Genomic DNA, 24,543 nt, shown 5'->3' on the forward strand with positions numbered 1-24,543 from the left:
GGAGGGGGAAAAAGAGTGGGGGACAATTAGCAGCCTCCACCACATTGTCGATGTGTGATGTACGAGAGGGCAGGTGTATGAAAGACCATTCCACTCATCCACTTTGTAAAGTGCCATAAATGCACAGAGAAGAGAGGGCTTTATGGAGGTGAGTTTCAGTGGATGTGAAATGGAAAAATAAAAGTGCCCATAAGGTATTGGTTTTATAAGCTTAATTCAATTGAAACAACGCAAAAGTTGTAGAAGGAGGGTAAAAAGATTGGGAGGGAAGCATTTTAGGCAGAGAGAACAGTACTGATAAAGGCACAGAGCTGGGAAAAACAAAGCTGGTAGGTAACTCATCTGTTTTGCTAAAGAACAGGAGTAATATGGGTGATAGTGACATAAGCCTGGAAAAGTTGGTAGGAACCAGATCATAGTGGTCCATGAATGCCAGGCGACAAGAGTGTGGGCTTTATTCTGTAAACACGGGGGACCCGTTGATAGTTTTGGAGCATAATTATGGATGGTTGTGTTTTGGAAAGGTAACTATGGCAACAATGCATAAGATCAGCTGGAGCAGAGAGACTGGAGGGAGGAGACCTGTTAGGAAGGCATGGCAGTGAGCCTAAGGTTAATGTGGGCCGAGTCTGAAGTTGTGCCCTGGGAACTGGAAAGGATGGGTCAAACGTGAGGGCAAGAAGCCATTAAAGTCAAAGAAGCTGGGACAGAGGAAGGGCTGTGGGTTTTCTGGAGGGTCTCTGGAGTGGCAATTGTACTATATTTTCATTCAGCTGGAGAAGTGTAGCCTCGATTTTGCTGACTCTAGGGCTGGTCCCTAGAATAGTTCATTCTCTGCCCAGAGCATCTCAGCGGGCACTTGTCACCTCCCCCGGAGCTGTAGCAGCTGTTGGCCCAGCAATGCCATGAATTTGTCTCCCTGTGCTGCCAGGAGAGCAGCTGCCAGCAGGAGCCCTGGACAGACGCATCTCAGGAACATGAAAACTATTCAGCTTGGGATGGGGTAGTTTGGCCAGGGCTAGAATTGGTCTACATGGTTTGCCCCACCCTTTTCTAGGCCAGTTTCTCAACCTGGCTAGATTTCAGCCAGCCCCTCATACTGGGTCAGGTTGGGTATTTTGTTACAGTTTTAAATGATCGCATTTAGGGACCATGGCTGCTGACTGCTATTTTCATCTTCTCTTGGATAACTTCTTACCCTGGAAGCCGTTACCCTGTCACTCTTTGGCTTGGCTTCGTATTCTGCTTTTCTCCTGTTCACCTTTTGTCCTCTCCCACACTGTCTCAGTGCAAACACCCTCATTAAAGCTCACACAACTCTGGTTCCGTTGCAAAGTCTGACCCTGCGGTCCCCTCCCCCTCCTCTTCCCCCTACAGGTAGTGATTACTTCTATCTATCTTATTCTGCTTTGTTTAAGATAGGTAATATGGCTTCCTCCATCCCTTTGAATTGTGGGAGCACCCTATTAATGCCTGAAATTTTATCTGCCTGGTTTGATTAAGAGCAGAGATATTATGTGAGGGTAAGAAGTCTTCCTAGGGAAGATGTTCTTGCATTTTCTTTGGCTCCTTGAAGCGTCTAAATGTATTCCTATCTGTTGCTAAGCCTTTGATTGTCTCTTTTAAGTGGAATCTGTGTTAATGTTGCCCAGCAGGACTCTGATAATGCGTTGGCTGGTTTGTGTTTTTTGTTTTTTTGCATAGATGTGCTGTAAATTACCTTTCAGTCATAGCTCATTTGGTTTTGATCTCCTACTTTTAATGGCTCAGTTTTCTCTTTTTCTTTTTCTTTTTTTTTTTGAGGTGGGTTTTTTTTTCCTGTTGAGTTTTAGAGGAATACTCCTGCATTGCTATCCTGCTGTGTTCCTTACAAAGACCTTATGCTACTTTATAACCCACTGTCAACATCTTGTCTTTCTTCCAGCTTTTCCTTTTCCTCATCAACAAATATTTGTTGGACATTTTTAAGGTATTAGTCTAGCCTCTTAGAGGAGAGAGATTCAAAGAAGTAGAAGTAGTGGTTCTTTCCTACGTGACTGTATAATCTAATCAGGGACAAATTATGCCTGAACATAATAACACAGATTTTCAGCGTAGGGCAATATAGGGAAGGTACCAAGTGCGTGCTCCAGAAGGCATGATGCACAGGTGGTGGGTCAAGAAACTTTCGGGTGGAGGTGGGGAATGGGATTTGAACCAGACCTTGAAAATGGATAGGATTTTGATAGATGGAGAGAGAAGAAGGGGAAAGGTGTTGTAGCCCGGAGGAAAGTATAAAACACGTTTGGAGTACAGTGAGTAGACTGGTTTGGTTGGGGTAATGAGTGTATATGGAGGAACTGGACAAAAGTAGATAGGAGCATATCATGCTGAGCCTTGACTCTTGACTAACAGATTTGGCTCTATGCAGTGGACACTGGGAACCACTGAAGGTTTGAACAGCAGGTGTCCAAGCTGAGGTATGAACTCTACTTAAGGAAGATTAACCTTAACCTTAATAGTGATGGTTTGCTAAATGACAGGGAACTTCAGACAGTGAAACCAGTTGTCATGGTAGGTAATAAGGATCTAAATTAGGGTGGGATGGTAGGGATGAAAAGAATAGAAATTGATCCTTCGGTCCATTTAGCAAGCATGTATTGTGCTCTTACCATGTGCCACATACATGCCAGGCAGACAGATACTGCCCCCTGCACTCCTGGAGCTTACAGTCTAGAGACAGATGGAAAACACCTGGTGCAGGAAGACTCTGCAGGAATTACTGACTGATGCGATTTGGGTTTCAAGTAATCCTGGCAGCACAAAAGAAAGAGGGCTGTGAAGTTTCTTTTGGACTTAGATGACTGGTAAATTAATGGTGCCTTTAAAAGAAATATCAAAGTTAGGGGAAGGAGCTGTTTTTGAAGGGCTGGAATATGAGAAATTTGGGTTTTGGTTGTTAAGTTTAAGACATTGGAAGGATATTGAAGCTGAAATTTCTATAATTGACAGAAAATGAATGGCTGTACTTAGAGCTAAAGATCTGGACTATATTTAGAGCTAATGTGTGGGTTGATGGTAGAGATTTGGGCATGTTCATAGAGAGATGATGGTTGACGCTGTGGAAATGTTTGATTTCCAACAATAAGGGTTTTAGGAGTTAAAAAAGGAAAACATTCTTTGTATTGTCTGTGCTACTCAGATTGCAGAAAGTGAAAAGGGATTTAAAAGATGTATTTATTTATGCATTCATTCAGTACACATTTTGGGGACCTAATTATGTACAGACACCGAGCTAGGAACTAGGGATAGGAGCAAGACAATTTTTAACATTAAATTAGCAGTATATTAAGGAAATACACATGGAAAGTAAATCTGCTTATTTGGCTGGTTATGAGTCTGTAACTATTAGAAGGGATGTGAGGGAGGGAGTAGGACTTAGGTATCTCAAGAATCTGGTAGATGTGCAACCTGCAATACTCCTTTCAGTGGGAGGTGAGGTACACAGTTAATTAAAGAGAAATTCTTGTAGCATCCATGTTCTTGGCCTTGGGCCCAGTATTTGAATGTGCACAGTTACATCACCTATTGCCAATGGATATCTCCTCCAGAGTTGTTCATCAGCCTCACAGGACAGCATTGGGTTGAAAAACAGAGTCAGTTGGCCATGGAGAGTGTTATAGCTGTGATTGCAAATCAGAAAAGTGTGGAGGACCAGAAAGTTCCTCTTTGAGTATGGGGTAATTTTGAGGAGGGAAGTAGGAGAAAACCTGAAGCTGCCAGAAGGAAGAACCCCTTATTTCCTGGGACCAGTGTGTCACTCATTCGTTTTAGATATATATGGGAGCTGTTTGTTCCTACAGGGAAGGTTTTGCCCAGAATTAGCATCTGGTGTTGAGCAAGGGTTGGCCATGGCTCAAGCTGACTTTATTTAGAAACTAACGAAAGGTCTGTTGGTGAGTTTTTCACTGGCCCAGTCCATATAGAACCTTAAGTGGTGGTTGGGTCCTTCTTGGAAGAGTTGGGAGGTCTCCTCACACGTGGCTAAAAGAGGATAGAAGAGACACAGGCAGTTTGGAGGATCAGCAAGACAGAGTGGTGGCCTGTCTTTTGAAAAGAGAAAGAATTCATTTGAAAGCTCTCTGGGAGGCTTTACGAATTAACAGGAAAAGCTGAGAGCTTTAATCCAGACAAATTTGGATCTTCCACTTAGAGATGTGTGACCTTGACCAAGTCAACCCCTTTTTGCTTCAGTTTTCTCATTCTTGAAATGTGGAGAGTAATGCCTACCTTGAAGAGTTGTTCTAAAGATTAGATATAATGTATGAAAAGTACTAGCCGAGTGCCTATAACTTACTAGATGCTCAAAAAAATGGTAGCTAAATCTAATTATCATCACCGCAGAAGGAATACAGCATGATTGTCAAGATCACAGGTTCTGGAACCAGATTTTCTGGGCTCTGATCCTGGGTTTTCTACTTACTTAGCTGTGTGACTTTTACAAGGAGGTTGTTAGTGGCCTCGATTTCCTCATCTGTAAATTGTGGATAATAATAGTATCTACCTCATGGAGTTGTTATGCTGATTAAATGAATTTTAAAATATAGGAAACCCTTAGGACAGTGCTTAACCCAGAGTAAATGTAAATAGCAGTGACAATTTTTCTTGTCCTCAGGAGTTGGGACCAAACATAGCTATACCACGTAAAACCCTAGTAGATTAGATTCACCATTTATTCCCTGTGCAGAGTTAAGCATTCTTAAGCCTGGCCCTAGGTAATAGTATGTCAGTCTCCGTTTACCTCAGTGACCCCCATGGGCCCTCCCGAATGACAGACTCTTCCTGACTCCTGCTTTTTATGATATGGCTACATTGGGAGGAAATATGCAAGTAAGTGACTCTGTGTAATTGTGTGTCCAGTTCTTATAAAAACTCCACAGTTGTCTGTTTTGTCCTATAAGGTGTCTTATTCACAAGGTGTCGTGAACTACCTTGCACCAGGTCGTTAGCCCTGGCATGCTATTTTTAGATCCAGGCTCATAATTGTCAAGAGAAGGAAATTTGTCTTACAGTCACCCTCTGATGTCCTTGTCCTCACAAAGTTAATAGTCAGCACTAATTGCCAAATCATTAAAGGTGTAGTGTTGAGACCCATGGGTCCCAACTGCGCCCCAGGTGAATACAAGGAGGCCAGTCCTGTTCAGCCTCCTGCAGCGGCCACTATCAAGACCAGCAGGCCGGGGCTGCACACATCTTAGTCATGAGCGTGACAGACTGTGGTTTACAGGGTTGTCTCTCTCATGAGGCCAAACAGAAGCTTACAAGCTTCTGCATAAATGGCTTCATATGATCCTTTTAGGGCAGGGAATGATAGAGGGCAGGTTGGGAGCAAAACATGCTTTTGTGCACAATTGGGAGGATGTTGGAGGCTGGGGGCTTCCTGTGTCTCGTAGGCTCTGCCGCTGGAATGTCAGCAGGACACACCTTGGGCTTCCAGCTGGCCGGGGCCCAGACCCTGGTAATCATGTCCCTTAACAACAGTGCTGGACTCAGGGAACTTTTAGTCTTCATTTTCTTGGCTTCTTGTAAGCCCATAATAATTCCACGGTAGACACAGGAGGCAGTGTGCAGCGGGTTCTTTAATTCTCAGAAATTCATAGCCAATTAAATGAATTGACTTTGATCCAGTTCTCTTTTAAAGGCAAGAGCCATGTCATCTTTATTGGGAGCTGACTGTGTTAAGTGGGAGGGTTTACAAGATAAGAAGAAAAGACAGTCTCTGCCGTAAGGACACATAATTGAAATGGGGAAAAATCAGACTGGCTGGGAGAGAATAATAAGCATGTATGTGCGCATGGGCACACGAATCTAAAAATAGGAGCCTGCATAAAGGAGGTTTCAGTAGTCATCGGGAAGGAAGGGAAGGTGGAGAGCTTGGGAGGCACTCGTGCCTGGCTCAGCCAGGGAGAGGTAACATAGCAGTTATGTTCTCAATTAGATTTGGTCCCAAGTTAATTGAAGTAAAGACTTTAATATCTAATTTCTGTGCTGCACTGAAGTATCACGCTGTGAAGAGAAACAGAGTCACATGGGAAGAGCTCAGTGTTAATGAAGGATTTAGGGAAAATGAGAAAAAAGTAGGGTTTGGGTTTTTCAGAGTCTAAATCCTTTCCGCTATCTCCTGCCCTTCTACACTTCCACCGATCACTGGACCATTGCCCCTCGGGTTTTAATTCAGGGAAGATCGATGAGCAGAGCTCTGCTTCTTAACATGTTTTGGGTACAGCTGGTTAAAGAACCAGGATTAGAAAATGAATCGAACAAACTAGGATTATCTTCAACAGAAGGATGTTGAGCTGTGTTTGCCGATTTCTGCTTAAGCAGTTGGGACAGGGCATCCTTGCATGAAATTCAGACATCCCTCCCTGGCAGCCTCTGTGTTAAAGTAGAGGTTGCAGAACAAGTCTGGCAGCTCTCAGCCTGAACCCTTGTAAACAACAGATGTGCATAACTAAGTTCTGGGGGTGGGGGTGGGGGTTTCTGTTGATGCTTGAAATTCTTTGAATTTACAGGCAGCATCTCGAGGATTTAGCAAAAGGAGGAAGTTGTACAGAAGTGATGCCGCAGCGTACAGGTGGAAATGATGCCTCAAACATTTCCTTTGGAAGACAAAGCACAGGCATTGAGTGGACTCTGAATAGAGAGCAAATAAACCCAGGAAGGCAGGCACAATTAAGAAAGGTTTGACTTAGGTATATTGACTTTCTGCCCTTCTCCCCACCCCAACCCCCCTTTTTATATGTGGACTAGATTTGTCAGCCACCTCCTTGCTTCTCTTTTCTCTGGTCCTGGGTGGAAATGTGTGTCCTTCCCTACCACTGAGTTCTACATACACATGCATGCACACTAAGGTAGGTGTGCCACACTTCCATTAGCACCTCCTGAAGCCATTCAGGTGCTTCAAGTATACGGATTAAATGGTATTGTTAGGGGCTTTGTCTTGGATGCTAATCTGATTCTTGTCCTTTCTCAGTGTTGGCTTTGCCAGGTCTCCGTTACATCGTTAATTGGAAGTGAATGAAGATAATGTGGCTTACAAAGAATTCAGTGATACTTCTTCTTCTTCTTCTTCCTTTTCTTTTTTTTGTGCTCACCCCATCCCCGGCCCCCAGATACACACACTGAGTTTCCAGACAGATGATGAATGATTAGGAAACCTACTTTACAACATAGTTCAGGGAAGACATATGGAAAAAAAATATATAATACATCTTTAGTAGGCTTTCTTGATACCAAATTAAAGAGACATTAGAAAAGTTCTCACCTTTTAATCAAATGAAAAAAAATGATGTATCAGATCTGGGCCTGTTTTTGAGCCATTCTAGCCAGAAAGAATTGGTTTGAAAATCTTGAATAAGATTTTTTGCTTATTATTTTGGGGGCTGAGAACATCCTTGTGCTATTATTTCTTCTGAATAACAGGTCCACTCCTGGTGCTCTTGTGAATTAGCATAGAAAGTTTTGGTGAACATCAATCCTGCTATGCGAGGTTCACTTCTCCTTTCAGCAAACATTTATTCAGCACTTATTCTAGGGCTGTTCTAGGAATTAAATATGCACAGAAGAATAAGCCAGTATTCTATCTTATAGAGGTTACCACTTACTGTGAAAAATTTAAGGTTGTATTTATATGCGTGTGTGAATGTGTGTGTTCTGACAAGGTATAGAGTTCAAGATTGAGGAGCCAGAATTGTTGAGTGACCTTTTTGTCACCTGTATTATATGTGATTCAGTAATAGGCACTTGGCTTCATCTTTATTGTCAACAATGACCAGCAGGTTCTGGCAGGTGCTGGGGTCACAAAGATTTATAGGACCCAGCCTCTGCCCTCAAGAGGCTCGTCATGTTATGTGGAAGACAGAAGGCTTATATGAAAAAAGATAACACAAAGTAGCATATGTTTATTGCCAAAGGAAAGATGGGAGACATTTTCATCCAGAATGGGATCTTTAAATTTTTTTGGACATCATTTTAGACTTACAGAAAAATTGCAGGAATAGTACAGAGAATTTCTGTATACCATTTACCCAGATTGTCCAAAAATGTTACATAGTAGCATTTGCTTTATATTTCTCTTTCTTTCTCTCTCTCCATACACAGCTCACACACATACATATTTTGTTTTCTGAAACCCATGACTATAAGTTACAGAAATGATATCGCTTTAATTCTACATACTTCAATGTGTATTTACTAAAAAAAAAATGTTGTTAATGGTAGTATAGTTATCAAAATCAGGGGATACATATTGATACAATAATCTTATATAGTCCATATTCAGATTTACCGTTTGTTCCAAATATTTCCTTCTCGGCAAAAGAAATTCCAAGATTGTGCATTTCTTTCAGTTGTCTGTTTAGTTTCCTTTAACGTGGAATGGTTTCCAGGTCTTTCTTTGTATTTCATATTGACATTTTGAGGGAGCATTCAGCCCAGCTATTTTGTAGAATGTTCTCTAATTTGATACTTTTGTTAATATCTGTTTCTTTATTCAGGTTATGCACTTTGAGCAGGCATACCACAGAAGGGATGTCCTGTTCTCAGTGTATCATGTCAGGAGGCACTTGCTGATGATTTGTCCCATTTAAGACTGTGTAAATATGTTATTCTTCAGACCTCACACCCACTGATTTTAGCATCTATTGATGATTCTTGCTTGAATCAATTAGTATTATGATGGTTACCAAAGGGTAATTTTTCCATCATTCCTTCTGCATTTATCAGTTGGGATTTTACTGTAAGGAAGAGGTTCTTCTCTCCCCCTATATTTGTCTGGTGGTTTGTTTGTTATATCAATATGGACTCATAGATTCTGATTATATTCAATAGTTTATAACCTTTAACATCTTTATTTGAATGCTCATGTTGTCCCAGATTTGGCTAGTGGAGTCCCTTCAGTGTTTCCTGTGTCTTTTGATGTGTCCCCATAATTTTTTTTCTTTTTTTAATTTTTATCTATTGGCTGCATTGGGTCTTCGTTGCTTCATGTGGGCTTTCTGCAGTTGTGGAGAGTGGGGGCTGCTCTTTGTTATGGTGTGCAGGCTTCTCATTGAGGTGGCTTCTCTTGTTGTGGAGCACGGGCTCTAGGTGCACGGGCTTCAGTAGCTGTGGAGCACGGGCTTAGTTGCTCCGAGGCATGTGGGATCTTCCCAGACCAGGGATGGAACCCATGCCCCTGCATTAGCAGGTGAATTCTTAACCACTGTGCTACCAGGGAAGCCCTCCCCATCATTCTTTTTTTTTTTTCTTTTTTCCTTTAAGAACTTTTATTGAGATACAATTGACATACCCCATCATTCTTTGAGTACTTCTTATATCAATACTTCCTGGCGCAATAAGATGTTCTAGGTACACCTTGTATTTTCTTTGCTTCAGCTCTGGAGCTGTTTCTTCAAAGAGCTCTGGTTTCTTTTAGTGAGAAATAGTATTTAGAAGCCATGGATGCTAGGTGTGATTTTTGTTACTGGACACCATTGTTTGTAGCCCCCCTCAGCAGACAGGGATAGTAAATCAATGTATGTACGCACGCACACATTTACCCGTGTACTTCTATGTCTATTTCTCTATCTATATGTTATCATATACTGAAGACTATGAGTTCACATCAACATGTGCAATTCCAACCCAATACTATGTGTTTTATCCTATTTTCTTCCCTTTCCATATTTGTAACTCTGTTCTCTGAACACTGAGAAACCTGGTACCCATTCTCTGTAATATGTTTATTTAATTACTCATCCCTGGAGTACACACAGAGTTTCAGGATTGCTAACCCATGCTCTGAAACAGGCATGACTTCTACTAACTAGATTTCAATACTGGTTTGAAATCCTTTTTTTGTTTGTTTGTTTTTAGCCTTGCGGACCAAAACACAGTGTTCAAAATGCTAGACAAATCATACACTGAGGACCATCCTGTGGACTCCTCCCCCCGCCCCCCGCCCTGGCCCCCATCCCTGGGCCTGCCGTGACTCTGGGAAAGCCACTTTATGGGTTGGGACCCTTGCCACTTCCTCCTAAGACTAATCCTCTCCCGTTCTCCTTGCCGTTCTCTGTTCTTAGGGAACCAAGAATCTAGCTTTCATCTCAGTTCTAGGCTATGATTATGAGGACTGTTTACCAGTAGCTCATGTAACCTTTGGATGAGCTTGATCTGGTCCCTCAGAGGTGAAGCCTCAGGGCACTGCTATTTGACACATGAACTTGTAGAATTTTCCGCCCTGTCTGCTAGCTTCCAGTTCTGAGGGACCTGCTGCTTCTCCTCCTTGGCCTTCTTCACTCAGATGCTTTGGCCTTTCTAATAGCTCTTTTGCATCAGTTCCTGACCTGGACATTTTCTCCTCTCTGTCTGGGGATGGCTTCCAGATTCCCCTTCCTCTGCCCTATTTAACCTTCTTCTCACACACTCATTTTATTTCTCTCCTTCTTCCAGACACATATAACATGGTCGGTGCTGCTGATTCCAGCTGTTCCGAATCTTGCCTACAACTTAAGTTAAAAAACAGATGGACCCAAAGCATCCTAGATGCTGGGCCAGTATCCACCACATGAAAACAAATTACTGAAAAGCATCAGGGAATTTTAGAATAGTTTTGAGGTTTGACTCTGTCTTCTCAGTGGTCCTCCCTGCCCGTTCCCCCACCCCCCCGCCCCCTCCCACATTATGTCTTGCCACCCTTCTGTCTCTTCTCTGTGTGTGCCTCATTTGGCAAGAGCTGGTTTCTAAAACCTTAGCCCCCATGTTCACCCTCTCTGCATACAGATGGGTTTAACCATTGGGACAAGACTGTGCTGACAATCAGACTGGGTGTTTGCTCTTTTTCTAGTTGTCTGTGCCCATTTTGAATCTCCCATCAAGGACTAAGGAATTTCTGTCCTTTTGGTCATGTAGAGAAAGTGAGGCTGGGTCTCTCTGTCTTTAAACGTGGGTATTGACAGGTCAGAGAAGTCATGTTGGGAATAAAGTATATGTTCCTCTGATGACTTTATCAATGGGGGTGCACAAAGGTGCCAGTCCCACAGGCTGCCCCCGCGTACCCTAGACAGGGAGCACATTCCTCGGGGAACAGTGACATTGTACCCACACCATTGCTTTCAAAATCCTTATTCTTGGCATTTGCCGTCAGCTTTCTCCTAGTGTTCTTCTGTAGAACATTGTTTAACTTCAACGCTTCTAGTCACCCTGAACATAAGAAGAGAATCAACATGGTATGGCCACATATCTTACAGGTGCATCTTGCAGACACTGGCAGTCATTTACAGAGCATCAGGAGAAAGTTGTTGGCATAGTCCAGTAATCGTCAGGTGCTTACTGTGACCAGAGTATTAGACCCTGTAGGAACTGCGCCCAAGAGAAGCCCTCAGGGGGTGGGCTTCCTGAAGTTCAGGGACCCTTGACTCATACGAATTAAGATGTGTATGTACATAACATCCTCCTTCCTCCCTCCCTCTATCCCTCACTCCCTCCCTTCTTTCCTTCCCCCCTCTTTGGAAGAAAATCCTCAGATTCTCAAAAGGGTCCAGGGTATGTAATTACCCCCCAAAATATCTTAATATTGCAAGCTGGAATACACACACAGACATATGTATATTTTTAAATAAATAACTTACAACAACATTTTTGTAAAACAGTACCTAATTATCTTTACTCTATATGATGTACTCTGATATTTCCTACTTTGTTCTGAGTGATTCTGTTCCCCTGTTTTCTGTTTTATTTTCTGAGAAATGCTAGCTACTGATGTGCCAAACTGACTTTTTTTTAACCCCACTAATGGATTATATCCCACAGTTTGAAAAACATTGCTTTAAGAACAATTGATTCTTAAAATTTTTTTGTGCATAAAATTTCCTGGGATGGGTATTTACAATGCAGACTCTTGAGCATCACTCCACTTGCAGCAAATCAGAATCTCTGGCAAGAAGGGCACAGCAATCCAGATTTTAAACAAGCACTACAGGTGATTCAGATGCAAGGTGATTTGGGGTCCTGAACACTCACACTTAGAGAAAATACTGTCTTATGGACTTAGGATCTTGGCTGCTCAAGGCTTCAGATCACACACTTGCTTGGAGATAGTAGATATCAGCAAGAATCAACTGAATCCAGACTGAGAATCTTTCTCTTTATAGAATGACCCTAGTCACCCACGCTCACTCCTGGACCTTGCTGTCCTTTGATCGTCCTCTTTTTCTCATATCTATTATGGCCCTTGCGAAGGCAGAGAAGGAGTTAACTGAGGCCACAGAATAGGGAGCGAAGGAACTGAAGGGTCATTTTACAAAGTGGCTGGGGTGTGGCTCAGCCCTCCAGTAGGTGCCCACAGCCAGTCCCAAATTAGAATTGGGTGGGATTCAAAACTGCTTTTCCTCTTCACTTGCCTTTCATGTGTAACCACATGCAGTGTGTCAACATGCTTCCCGGCGCCGTTAGGCACCAGCAGTTTTGCTCCCTCTGGGTTCATGGACCCTTGGTATTCCTGTTATGTGTTGTCTTAGAATAGCTCTGTGCTCTGGGGTTGGGCAGCTGAGCATTGTCCATTAACTCTTTCAACACCAGTGCTTTATAGATGCTAACAGCATCTTAGTTGAAATAGAGCAACGACCACAGTCAAATAAGAAAATGATTGCTAGTCAGGAGACCTGGGTCCTTGCCTTGCTCTGCTACTATCTGTGTGACCCCAAGCTCCTTGAGCCTCAATTTCCTCACTTAGAAAAATGACAAGTTTGGTCTAGACTCTGGACCATCTTGAAAGTTCCTTCTAGTTCTGAAATACCATGATTCTGTTTTTTATACCCTCTGGTGCTTCTCTTTGCATTTTAGAAGTTTTCCCTTTAAAGCCTCTCCTAGGTCTTCTCTCCACAGGAGATTCACTGAGGTTGGGAATTTCCAGAGAACCAGATGATAAGTTAATAACAACAAAAGGTATTCCTATTTAGTGCACAGACAAAGTACAAAATTTATAAAGCAAGTTCATTGCACACTTAGGTAATAAGGCCTGGGAATTGGGGGACGTGTGTGTCTTTTCACACATGACTCTAGCTTCTTTGTTTTGTGAGTGTAAATACATTGTATGGACTGTCATGTAATAATAGTTGTTATAACAATAATAACACATGATGATGGTACTGGTTTGTATGTATAGAGCACTTTAGTGTTTATGATTTTTCTTTTATGGACATCACCTCCTTTGACTTGATCTTTATAATAGCCATGAGAGTTAGGCAGGGCAGGTCTGCTGTCCCCATTTATTTTTTTAAGCAGATGAAGAAATGTTGAGGCCCAGATTGCATCTGTGACTTATTCAGGGTTACCTGGCCAGCAAGTGGCAGAATTAGGACTTGACTGTAGGTCATCAGCACGGTTCAGGGTGCTTTCCACAGAGTACCGTCTTGGTGGGATGGGGTATTATTGTTCATCCAGATTCCTTATACACCTGTAGAATTCAATAAGCTACTAACCTGGATATTGACCAGGGTACCTCCACCCAACCCATTAAAATTTTGCCAGCAAAGTATCAGCATGGTTAATAATATGCTGTAATTTAGAGCATACAAGCCAATGGGTGTACAAATTCAGTCACTCAACAGCCACACAGATTCATGCTGCAGTAGTTGATTAGGAAAGATTGATGGAGGCTGAAGATATTAACTATTCATTAAATGAATTGTCTCACTGTGCTCTGCTCTTACAGGATTTCTGTGGCTGTGACATCTGTCAGTCAATGCTGATGAACTACCCACCCATTCTTGGTGATAATCATTCACTGAATAGTCCAAACTATCCCCTGTCCTCAAGAGACTTCCTTCCAGTAAGCAAGATCCTCAATTTCCTTGAATCTCAAGGAAACACATGATAATGATACTGATTTGTAGGTATAGAACACTTTAGTGTTTATGTATTGTTTTTGTGTGTGTGTGTGTGTGCACATCACCTCCTTTGAGAGAAAAACTTGAAAACTCAGAAAACTTAGAAAAACTTGTCAATTTTCTAAGTGAGGAAATTGAGGCTCAAGGAAATTGAGGTATCATGTGTCTAGTGAGCTAGATAAATATAAAATATCATGTGAGAACTGAGGATGATTCAGGCAGCAGATCTGATGACTATTTAGACTTCATTCCATATAGCTCTCTAGTTCCACTGAACCAAATCGTATTACTTTATTTCTCCTTTCTCATTGTTATAATAAGCCAAGTAAGGAAACACATTGTCTCATTAACAGGTATTCTGGAGGGGGGAGGTCTGAATCTTTGAGATACCCTTTCTTCCCAAGTGGTTTGCTGGTACTCGATGTGTTTAAGGACCATTTGCCAGGCAGGAGGAGTTATTGGCTGCAGCTCAAGCTTCTCTGCTCGTGCCTGCTCCCAAGGTAGTGGTTACTGCTTTGAAAATAAGTAACCACTTATTTCTGGATTTCTGAGTGACATCATTCCAGTTTGGCACAGACAGGTATTTATTTTTCTAGAATGAGCTACCAGGAGTGAGCCAGACTGTCTGTCTCAGTCATCTCCCAAGATTTCATTCATTTAAAAAATCTGCTAACACATCTGCGTGGTTTTTTTTTCCTCTGTATGTTTGTTATGTTCTGTAATTACTTATGGGGTTTCTGGTGACATCTTAATTAACTAGAGAAGAAAAAACTGAAGATATAATTGTAGAGTTGTTCACAGGTTATTCTATGGAATATGTGGATCCAACTGTTAATGTAGATGGTTATAAAATCTTTTTAAGCTGAGAAATATATATGCCTTTTTTGTTCCTTGGTCATCAATCATACCTTTGTTATGTCTTTTGTTCTTGCTATGATATTTTATTTTAATTAAGTGAATTAGTCAGCTCAGACTTTTGAATGATCACAGCCTACTTTGGGGGGCTCTCAGGGGGAAGTTTTAATACTTAAGTAAATTTCTAAAATCAAGGCCCTTAGTTCTGTGGATCATATTGTCATGGTTTTTGTTTTCCAGCATTTAGATTGTACCCAGAGTACACAAGGAGGGTTTATAATCTCTTTGTTTACACCTCCCTGTAGTTCTGAGAATGCCTGTGGCAAGACACAGGGTGGAAATGAAGGGAAGGACCCAGATCTGCAGAAGCCATGAGTGGGCTGGTAGGCACATAGATCTTCTAAGTCAGCCAAATCAGGGTTTCAGGATGGGTCATCCAAACCAGCGTACACCGAAGCATCAAGACTGGAATAAGATGTTATAACCCTGGAATAATAAGGGTTATAGCTGATAGACAGTTTAGCAGCAGGAAAGCCATGTCTTGGATCCAGGAGGTCTGGAAACATGGGAGAAGCAGGTAAGAAGCAAGAATTTCGCTCCCTTTAAATAACCTTAGTACCCAGAACAGTGCTTGGCACATAGTACATGCTCAATCAGTATTTGTTGAATGAATGAATGAAATAAGACTTTAGAGATCAAGGACTCAGAGAAGGAGGCTGAACAATAAGCTGTCAGAAATCTTGGCAAGAAATTGGGATGGAAAAGATTTAAATCTTGGGTTGACCCCCTGCCCCTCTAAACCAAGTCTCTTCTCACAGGCCTCACAGAACTGTCCTTTTTTTTTTTTTAATTTATTTATTTATTGACTGCCTTGGGTCTTTGTTGCTGCGTGTGGACTTTTCTCCAGTTGCAGAGATTGGGGGCTACTCTTTGTTGCAGTGGCTTCTCTTGTTGCAGAGCACAGGCTCTAAGTGTGTGGGCTTCAGTAGTTGTGGCACGTGGGCTCAGTAGCTGTGGCACAGGGGCTTAGTTGCTCTGAGGCATGTGGGATCTTCCCAGCCCAGGGATCGAACCCATGTCCCCTGCATTGGCAGGCAGATTCTTAACCACTGCACTACCAGGGAAGTCCCACAGAACTGTCTTGACTGAGCCTCAAACCTCTTCTCATCATGAGCACAAGTTGGGGTGGGGGTGCTTGAAGGGAAGGCAAAGTCTCTCACCTGACATAAATTGATGGAGACATTTCCACTTATTTTTTTATAAATTTATTTATTTACTTTATTGGCCGTGTTGGGTCTTTTTTTGCTGTGCGTAGGCTTTCTTTAGTTGCGGTGAGTGGGGGCTACTCTTCGTTGTGGTGTGCGGTCTCCTCATTGCTGTGGCTTCTCTTGTTGTGGAGCATGGGCTCTAGGCGCATGGGCTTCAGTAGTTTCAGCACATGGGCTCAATAGTGGTGGCTCACGGGCTCTAAAGCGCAGGCTCAATAGTTGTGGCGCACGGGCTTAGTTGCTCCTCAGCACGTGGGATCTTCCTGGAGCAGGGCTCGAACCCGTTTCCCCTGCATTGGCAGGCGAATTCTTAACCACTGCGCCACCTAGGAAGCCCGACATTTCCATTTAGCATCTACAGTGGCTCAGATTTGGGAACCACTCTCAGTTCTCTGACCTAACTCAGGAACCTTGGTCCTACAGTCATTCAGGAAATAGTCATTAAGATGTCAGATGCATGCTAGTGCAGTTCTCAACTTCAAAGCAGATTCCTAAGAGCCCAGCTCTTGAATATGCCATTATCCCTAGGGTGTGGCTGGGCTTCTTGGAACTAATCCAGAGCCACAAGAATTCCATTTCCATACAGCTCTTCCCCCAAACCTTATTATAGGGGACAGTTTAGACTATTTTGAGTAAGGTGGGTACGCCACTGCTCGAATCCTTTCTAATCATCTGTCTAGGCTACTGAAGACAATTTGTGGTATTAACTGTCCCTGAAAATTTGAAAGCTCATTTCTTCATACGTAGAATATACATTTTTTGCCTTTGACCCTTTTTTCTTTCTGTCTCTGAATTCTCCTACTCTGATCTCATTGCTGGCAAAGCTGAAGCTGTAGCTGTGATAAGCCCAGGGAAGTGTGCCTGCCCCCTCCCTGCCTGCCCGCCTGCCTATCTTTGAAAGATGCCTCCAGGCTGCCACTGTACTACTGGGTCACCCAACTAGCAGCAACCATTATAGGCAGAATCTTTTTCAAGTCAGTTCCCACCTTGGAGATTTTTTTTCCCCTCCTTTTTTTAACACCTTCCGCAGCAAATCCCATCCATCCTCTGGCTTATCTGGGTCAGCAAGGGTCTGATTTTATGCATGGCACTGTCAAGCCATAAATCCGCTGCGGCTTTGCCTCTCTATCCAGCCGGTCTGCTTCTGTCAGCATCAGCAAAATGCATAATAGAGAAAATAAGCCAGAAAGGCTAATAACACTCATCTGAATAAAATAATCTCTTTGGCTGCCTCACTTCATTTCATTTTAATCAAGGTGCCAGGAAGGAATTTAGGTTTAAAAATCTAGCCTTCTCCTTGTCACTAGTTGCCTGTCCAGCTGTCACGAAATGATCCCTTTTATTATGTATGTACCTTTTTTTTTAGCCTCCTCATAGTTAGGTACTCAGTAATCTATACTGAATGATGTATTTGTTTAACTCATCTGGGTTTTTGTCTACCATCCCACGTGTGTCTGTTTTTAAAAGTGAGAAACCACGTTCTTCTTAGATGTATTGACTTTTGCCATCTTTATATACAGACTGACAGGTTTGATGGGAGTGCTGGGAACGGGGGCTCGGTGGAAACTGCAGAAGCATCTAGGGTTCTGGCAGTCTGGGCTCCCTTAGGCTTCTTTCCTGTCTACCTCAGCACAGTTCCCTGTATGGAACGCAGGACTGAATCCTTCCACCTTGCCCCTTGGGGGAAGGACAGTGGAAGATTAAATTCTGCTCTCCTGTTGGTATCTCCCTCACGTCTTCCCAGAGACTTACAGCTGCTTGGTTAATTGCCTGTTGCTGCTGTCTGATCCCAACCATTATTTGCCGAGGGCCGTGCATTTGCAGCAGGCTGCGCTCTTGGCCCCGGCCCAGGGCTGGGTGAGGAGCATGTCGGCAATTGATGAACGCTGAATCCTACTTTGTTTGGAAATAAAAATAATAATATTTCTTCACATTTGTATAGTGCTTTACTGTTGATGTAATTCTTTTGCATCCAGCGTCTCATTTGAGCCACATAGCAGCCCCGTGAGGTGGGCAAGTCAGAGACCATTGGCCCAAAGGGAGATGTAGAGCAACACAGAAGCTCTGGTGATGCCAGGCTTGTGTCACACAGCCCATCTACAGAGATGTGAACATAGCAGTCATTCATTAAATGGCACCTTAGGCCAGGAGAGCTTGCAGGGTTTTACAATCATGCTTTGACGATCTTTGGGGAGCTAGATGTGCAATGAAGAACTGGGCACGTGTCCATTTCATAGATGAGACAACTGAAACGGAACAGAGGGGATATGGAAAAAAAGGGAAGTGTTCTGTCAAGGCCAACTTGGACCTTTATGGAGTTAGCTCTTCACCTTAGATATTTTAGAGAAGTCCCTTTAAGGATCTGTTGGCTAAGTTTGTTGAACATTCATAAATAGTCTAAGTTGAAGGAGAGAAACTGGGCTGATGTATTTGAAGCTAATGATTCAGCTGTGCGGGTTTAGCTCTTTCAGTGCATTTATAATGATCTCTCTTCTGTGGATGCATAGTTGGCTCGTGACTTTCTGGGCCTCCTTTTTTTTTCCTGGTTTTTTTTTTTTTTTTTTTTTTTTGGACTCCAGAATCATTCCCTCTCAATTACAGTATTACATTTTCTTGATCTTCCTCCTGAAAAAATTTTTAAGTAAGAAAACTAGTTCTGGATATTTTATCTGCTTTTTAGGGATCAGTATTTGAGGAGGTTTGCAACTGTTCAGCACATGCCTAGGGTTTGCAGACCCTTTTCTTTAAATGTCCTAGTATCACACAACCTAAGACTCTGGGGGCGGGAAAAGTAAAGAAACTGTACAAACAAATGATAGATGGAAAAGATATAAAGACAAATTTCAATCTCCTGACCAAACGAAGATCCCTTGGCTCTAGCAGCCCCCAATAAAATCAGGCTGCAAAGCTGCTGAAGCAGGAAACCACTCTAGCAGAACCTTAATATGCTCCCTATGAAATCACGTCTCGTTGACTTGCTCATTTTCCAGCCTGAAGTGTGTTTCGCCTTTGTGCGTGTTGGCTGGGAAAGTTGTGTCTACAGCGAAACTGTGTTCCCCTCCTACTGCAGGCCCCACACCTCTCCTTCCCCACCACTATCCCAAAATAAATAAATGAATTAATTAAAACACCTCCACTGGAAGGAGAAATAAGTCTGAGAAAGCATACAAACTCAAAGAACCAAAAATATTGTATGAAAACTACAGTAATAGTAAAAGAGAGTAGGAAACTCTGGGAGAAACAGACAGCAGAGTCTAATACTATTTTTTAGGGCCACAGACTCCTTTTCTAAAATGAAAATCTTACATAGAACTCCCATATACGCAACAGATCAAAGCAGTGTTTTATTGGTGTAAATCTACTTTTAAAGTGCCAATTTATAAAGAGTACTTATTACAGAGTTAATCACTAGGAACAATGAGGCTGGGTTTATGAACCCAGATTATGAATCAGAGTTGCAGCTTTATATCAGTTTCAGCATCCAAGTTATTTCATGTTCTGGTTTGGGCTGTTCAATATCAAGACATTCCGACTCACACAGACAAGCTGTCATAATCTTAAGATAGTTTTAAGTTGATTTAGATGCTTGAAAAAGAAGGATATTTTTTGTTTTAAAGTTGAATCACTGACATTACCTAGAAGCTATTCCCATTCTCCTTCATCAGTATTAATTGGATAAATGGAAATGTATGATAAACTTTACAAAAACTGATAATGAAATGAGGTGATATTGAGTGTGTACAGCCTTACTACCCAACTACAGTCTACCTTGAACCCAGCATAGGCCCCTAAGCCTTCTGTGGCATGTAATTGAACTTGGCCACTGTGTGTCAAATCATGTGCTCACCTGAACAGCTTTACTCAGGGAGGCACACAGGTTGAATTAAAAACTAAACCTGTGCAGAGCAACATTCATTCTAATCGATAGCACACTTTTCAGTAGTCTGGATACATGCATTGATTCTTTTTTCCAAAACTTACATATAACAAAGCTCACCTCGGCAGCCCACGAGACGTTGTGATGGTGTCTACTGCAGGAAAACTGGGTCCTGGGTCCCTTACATATTTCATTGGGGGTTGCTCATTTGAATGGGTGTATTACAGTTGTTTGAAATATGATTCTCTATAATTCCAGCATTTCTCAGAACACATTTTTAACGCTTCTGCTCACTGAAACTAATAATGGCTGTCCCACCACATGCTGTAAGAATGGAAATAAATACATGTGGTAAAAGTTTTTTGTAGCGCCTCAAAAGTTCTTAATAAATATAAATTTATGAGTGTTAAGTGATAAGACATTTTAAAAGATTCCCACTTCTGCCCATCCTTCTTATTAACTCATCTTTGTTTACTCAAGGGTCCCCTTCGGATTTATGCTCTGCATCCTTTTCCATGGTGTTGAACTGGTTTTGCCTCTCTTGCCTCACTTGTGATCTGTGATGTACATTGGTGAGCTAGCCAGTCCCTTATACATACCTCTGACCTCCTGTTGTGTTATAGGTCTTCCTTTGTCTCCCACATTGTACTGTGACATCAGCACTTTTATAACCACTAAAGCTCCTACTACTGTACTTTGTTCAAGATACAAATGTTTATACATTTATAAAATTGAATTGTAGTATTGTTTTTATGTGTGTAAAGTACTCTAGGAGAAGAAAAAAGAGGGACCACCAGCCCACATTCACCCACAAGAAACAGATCGAAACCAGCTGTAAAATTAAGGTCATGTGAGATCTACCCTTTTAAAAAGCAAGTGTAATTGTCTGGTATATCCCATGCTTACTGAGGACATGGGTATCTTGCCACCCAATAAAAATCAGATTATTTAGGATTTTGCAACTGAGACTGATTTGGAACCAATTTGAAAGTTTTCTTGCAATGGAAACATCAAATGTTGCTGAATTCTTATGCTCAGATCTCACCATTTTGAGTTTAGGATTGTTCCTATTTACCTTTTTTTTTCCCCCAGATGCTAGAAATTTTGAAAGGAGTGGACTAATTACATGTAACTCTCTCTTTTAGCTAGTATGTATTTTTAATTTCCGTAGAACTCTTTTAATTTCCCTAGAAAGGTAAGTGGATACAATTGTTAACACAGTGGTCAGTACATACCTGTTAGGGATTTTGACCATAGAAGCACGCTGCCTGGGGCAGGGGGTGAGGGTGGAGAGCAGGTATAAAACAGTTTCAATTTGGACTCTAATAGTCATTGTTTTGAAGCAGCCTCTTGGTGTTGGTTAGACAGATATTTTGATTTAATGGTCTGGTGTGTTCGGAAGCCAGAGTAGGTGTGGCGTGATTATTTGTTAATAGTTACCTTAGGACTGAATTGAAAGAGCCCTTCTAAGTTGAATTCCATGCTCTACAAGTCACAGGTGCCTGGCAGCAGGAAGGGAGGCGGTGCAGACTTGATAACCAAGCCACTGTCAGCTCACTTTCTTTGCATTAAGAGTCTGACTGTATGGAGGGGAGGGGGAAACGGGAACAAACTGGTTATGATACTTGCAGTAATTAAGAGCATTCTCTTTGCAACTACAGGGCCTATTCTTGAATTCCAGCATTGCCACTTTTTAGCTATGTGACCTTGAACAAGATATTTAACTTTTCTTAGTCCAGCTTTCCGCATCTGCTGAATGTGGTTGATAACCCCCACTTCATCAGGTTTTGTAGGGTTCAAGTTAAACAACATGAATATAGGGCCCAGCCATGGGCCAAGTACACAGTAAGCTGTTGATAAATAACCCCTCCCTTCTGTTTCTCTCCTTTAAGAAATCCAACTTGCAGATGCAAACCTTTCTATTGCTTAAATTAGTGCTGTGAGCTGATTATCTAATCAATAATCTTTTGGATCACAGTTTTCAGTAGAAATGAGCATCTAGGTTTGGTGCTTTACCGCTCCACTCAGGTTGTAGATGTCTTCAGAATACATGTGTTCAGATACGGTTTATGCTCTTGGTTATATGGGACATGAAAAAATGGCTCAGTCAGTGAAATCAAACCTCCGTAGATGCGTTTTGTGGGACTGAAGAGTTTTTGGCGACTTTTTCATGGCCGATGCCTCCGTAGTTGTCTTCACTGAGAGAGATAAATGTGTGGGGATTTAGTCTGTAGTGTAGATTTTGTCTAGAGATTAATTTTTGCCTTTAGTCCTAGACACAAACCAAATGATTTAGTGGTTGAGGTCATGGAATTTGGAGTCAGATCTCCTAGAATCGTTCTAGTCAGCACAGAACTGTGGTCCTTGGTCCCTGGCTCTCTTTTACTGTCTGTGTGACTCCTTACTAGCTGTGGGCAAGTGACCACCTCTCTGAGTGTTGTTTTTGGTTTTTTTTTTTGTTGTTTTTCTAAATCAGTAAAATGGAGATAATGGTAGTTCTTTTCTGACAACAAAATGATGGAGCTGAGATGGGAAAATGCATATAAAGCTTTCGCCCAGTTTCTAGAACATAATAGATGCTCAACAGATGATCTCGCTTCTTCTTCTCTTTCCCTCTTCCTCTCTCCTCCTTTTCCTTCTCATTATTCTTATTTTCTCCCTTTGTCCTCCACTGAGTTTTTAGAAAAGGAGACAACTAGAGGTACGGCTTCAGGAAGGACATCTTTATTTCTGGGTTGGCTGTGTTGCTGTGACTGTGGGATGTGGACTGTCGTCGTAGATGTTGGCTACACCTACTTACCAACACTGATTTTTTTTTCCTTGCTCTTTCTCTGCAGGAAGGATCAGAATGTTCTCTCTCCAGTCAACTGCTGGAATCTCCTCTTAAACCAGGTGAAGCGGGAGAGCAGGGACCACACCACCCTGAGTGACATCTACCTGAATAATATCATTCCTCGATTTGTCCAAGTTAGTGAGGACTCAGGAAGACTCTTTAAAAAGGTAAAGAGCTATTTCTTGTCACAGACGCAGTCTTGTAAATAAGGGAAAGAATGTCCTATTGGCCCACTTAAAAAGCTTTGCATGGGTCTTGCCCTACCATGTACTTATGGGGGAAAAATATTGAACTGGCTTTTTTTCTTCCTTTCTGAGTTGAATTTATAGTAGTCCTGAGAAAGTAACCATTTGCAAGGTACAACCCCAGGACTGGTAGTGTAATTCATAATTTGTGTATATTGATAATGACTGTGTTTGGTTGATTTCCTAAGTGATTTGTGAAGTTGTTGAGATTCAGAGACCTTCCGTGTCATTTCATGATTTCCTCTTATAGTTCACTTAGCAAATCCATGTATGTTTATGTTTTTGGTTTAGGTCTCTTTCCAAGTTCTCATCTTGGCCAGGGTGAACTCATGAATTTGGTTATTCTTATCATAACATATCTTTGTCTTTGGGTCTCTGAATGCTTTCCTTTTTTTTTTGGTACCCCAGGTGGAACTCAAATCCATCCCTGAATGCTTTCTGAAGCCAATCGTTTGTCACAATTCCTTGGGTATAAGTCGAAAAATTTGACTAAGGAAAAACTCAAAATTTATTGTGATAATCTTAAGAATTTATGCCAAATTCACCTTACCCGTCAGTAGTAGAACTAGCCTTTTGGAAACCCAGGGGCTCTTTTCTAAGCTCTCTCAACCTGAACTCCTAGCGGAGTCCTTTATTCATGACTTTTGGTTACAAATGGTGGCAAAAGCCCAACCATTGTACATGATATACCATGTTCAACATTCAAGCTCTGACGTCCCCAGAAGACTTTTTGGAAGGTGAATAATCTTCCCACAAGTGATACGTAAAAAGAGGAAATATAGAGGGCCATGGCTGGTTTCATAAATCGGGAATTCACTGGTTTCCAGTTGACAAAATCCAGTGTTAAAATTGGAAGCTGGAAGAGAATGGACTTCAGTAAACAGGACTGTGGTCGATCGTAGCCTTAGCTCCTGGTCAGTTTTCTAATTCTTCACATTAGAAAGTATACAGATCTCAGTAGGCCTGGAATTAGAACCCAGTTTCTTCTGTTTATACCAGCATGAAAAAAGAACTGCTTTAGAATCGTCTACGTAACTGCATCTGTGAAGGGGCTTTCCCTGTGTCTAACAGGATATTAAGGGTACAATCATCTGAGTATGAAAAGAAGGAAGAGGAAGATAACTCCTTGCAGAGCTCACTGGCTATTTTTAGTGGCCCGGCTGTGCTATGGTTGGGGCCCTACCTCATTTAGGGGCGAGGGTGCTTTTCCCCGTCTCCTCATGCTTCCCAGCATCTGCTCTGGCTTGCTTGTCATTAACTTGAATTATTCTGCAACACTTGGTGACGTTGTATGTGACTAAAGTTAATGAGTATATTTAATAATACAGTATTGAATACTGGAACTATGCTAAGAGAGTAGTAGATTTCAGGGGCTCTTTTCATACACATAAAAAAGGTAACTATGTGAGGGGATGGTATATTAATTATCTTGACTGTAGTAATCATTTCACTGTGTATGAGTATATCAAATCATCTTGTTGTACACCGGAAATATATACAGGTTTTATTTTAAAAAAACATATTTTTGAACCTATTCAGGTGGAACCTTGACAGTAAT

At 41.9% G+C, this 24,543-nt stretch overlaps 1 protein-coding gene across 9 annotated transcripts in view; it reads left to right on the forward strand.

The window, feature by feature from the left end:
- Nucleotides 1–24,543, forward strand: part of SRGAP2 (SLIT-ROBO Rho GTPase activating protein 2) — a 233,688-nt gene that overhangs the window by 95,640 nt on the left and 113,505 nt on the right. For all 9 annotated transcript variants that reach the window (XM_057727357.1, XM_057727350.1, XM_057727352.1 and 6 more), the window contains one exon: nt 22,745–22,907. In XM_057727357.1, coding sequence (XP_057583340.1) covers nt 22,745–22,907 — 163 coding nt within the window. The remainder of the gene's footprint in view (nt 1–22,744; nt 22,908–24,543) is intronic.

This window comes from Hippopotamus amphibius, chromosome 3, assembly GCF_030028045.1.
Source record: "Hippopotamus amphibius kiboko isolate mHipAmp2 chromosome 3, mHipAmp2.hap2, whole genome shotgun sequence".
Classification (NCBI taxonomy): Eukaryota; Metazoa; Chordata; class Mammalia; order Artiodactyla; family Hippopotamidae; genus Hippopotamus; species Hippopotamus amphibius.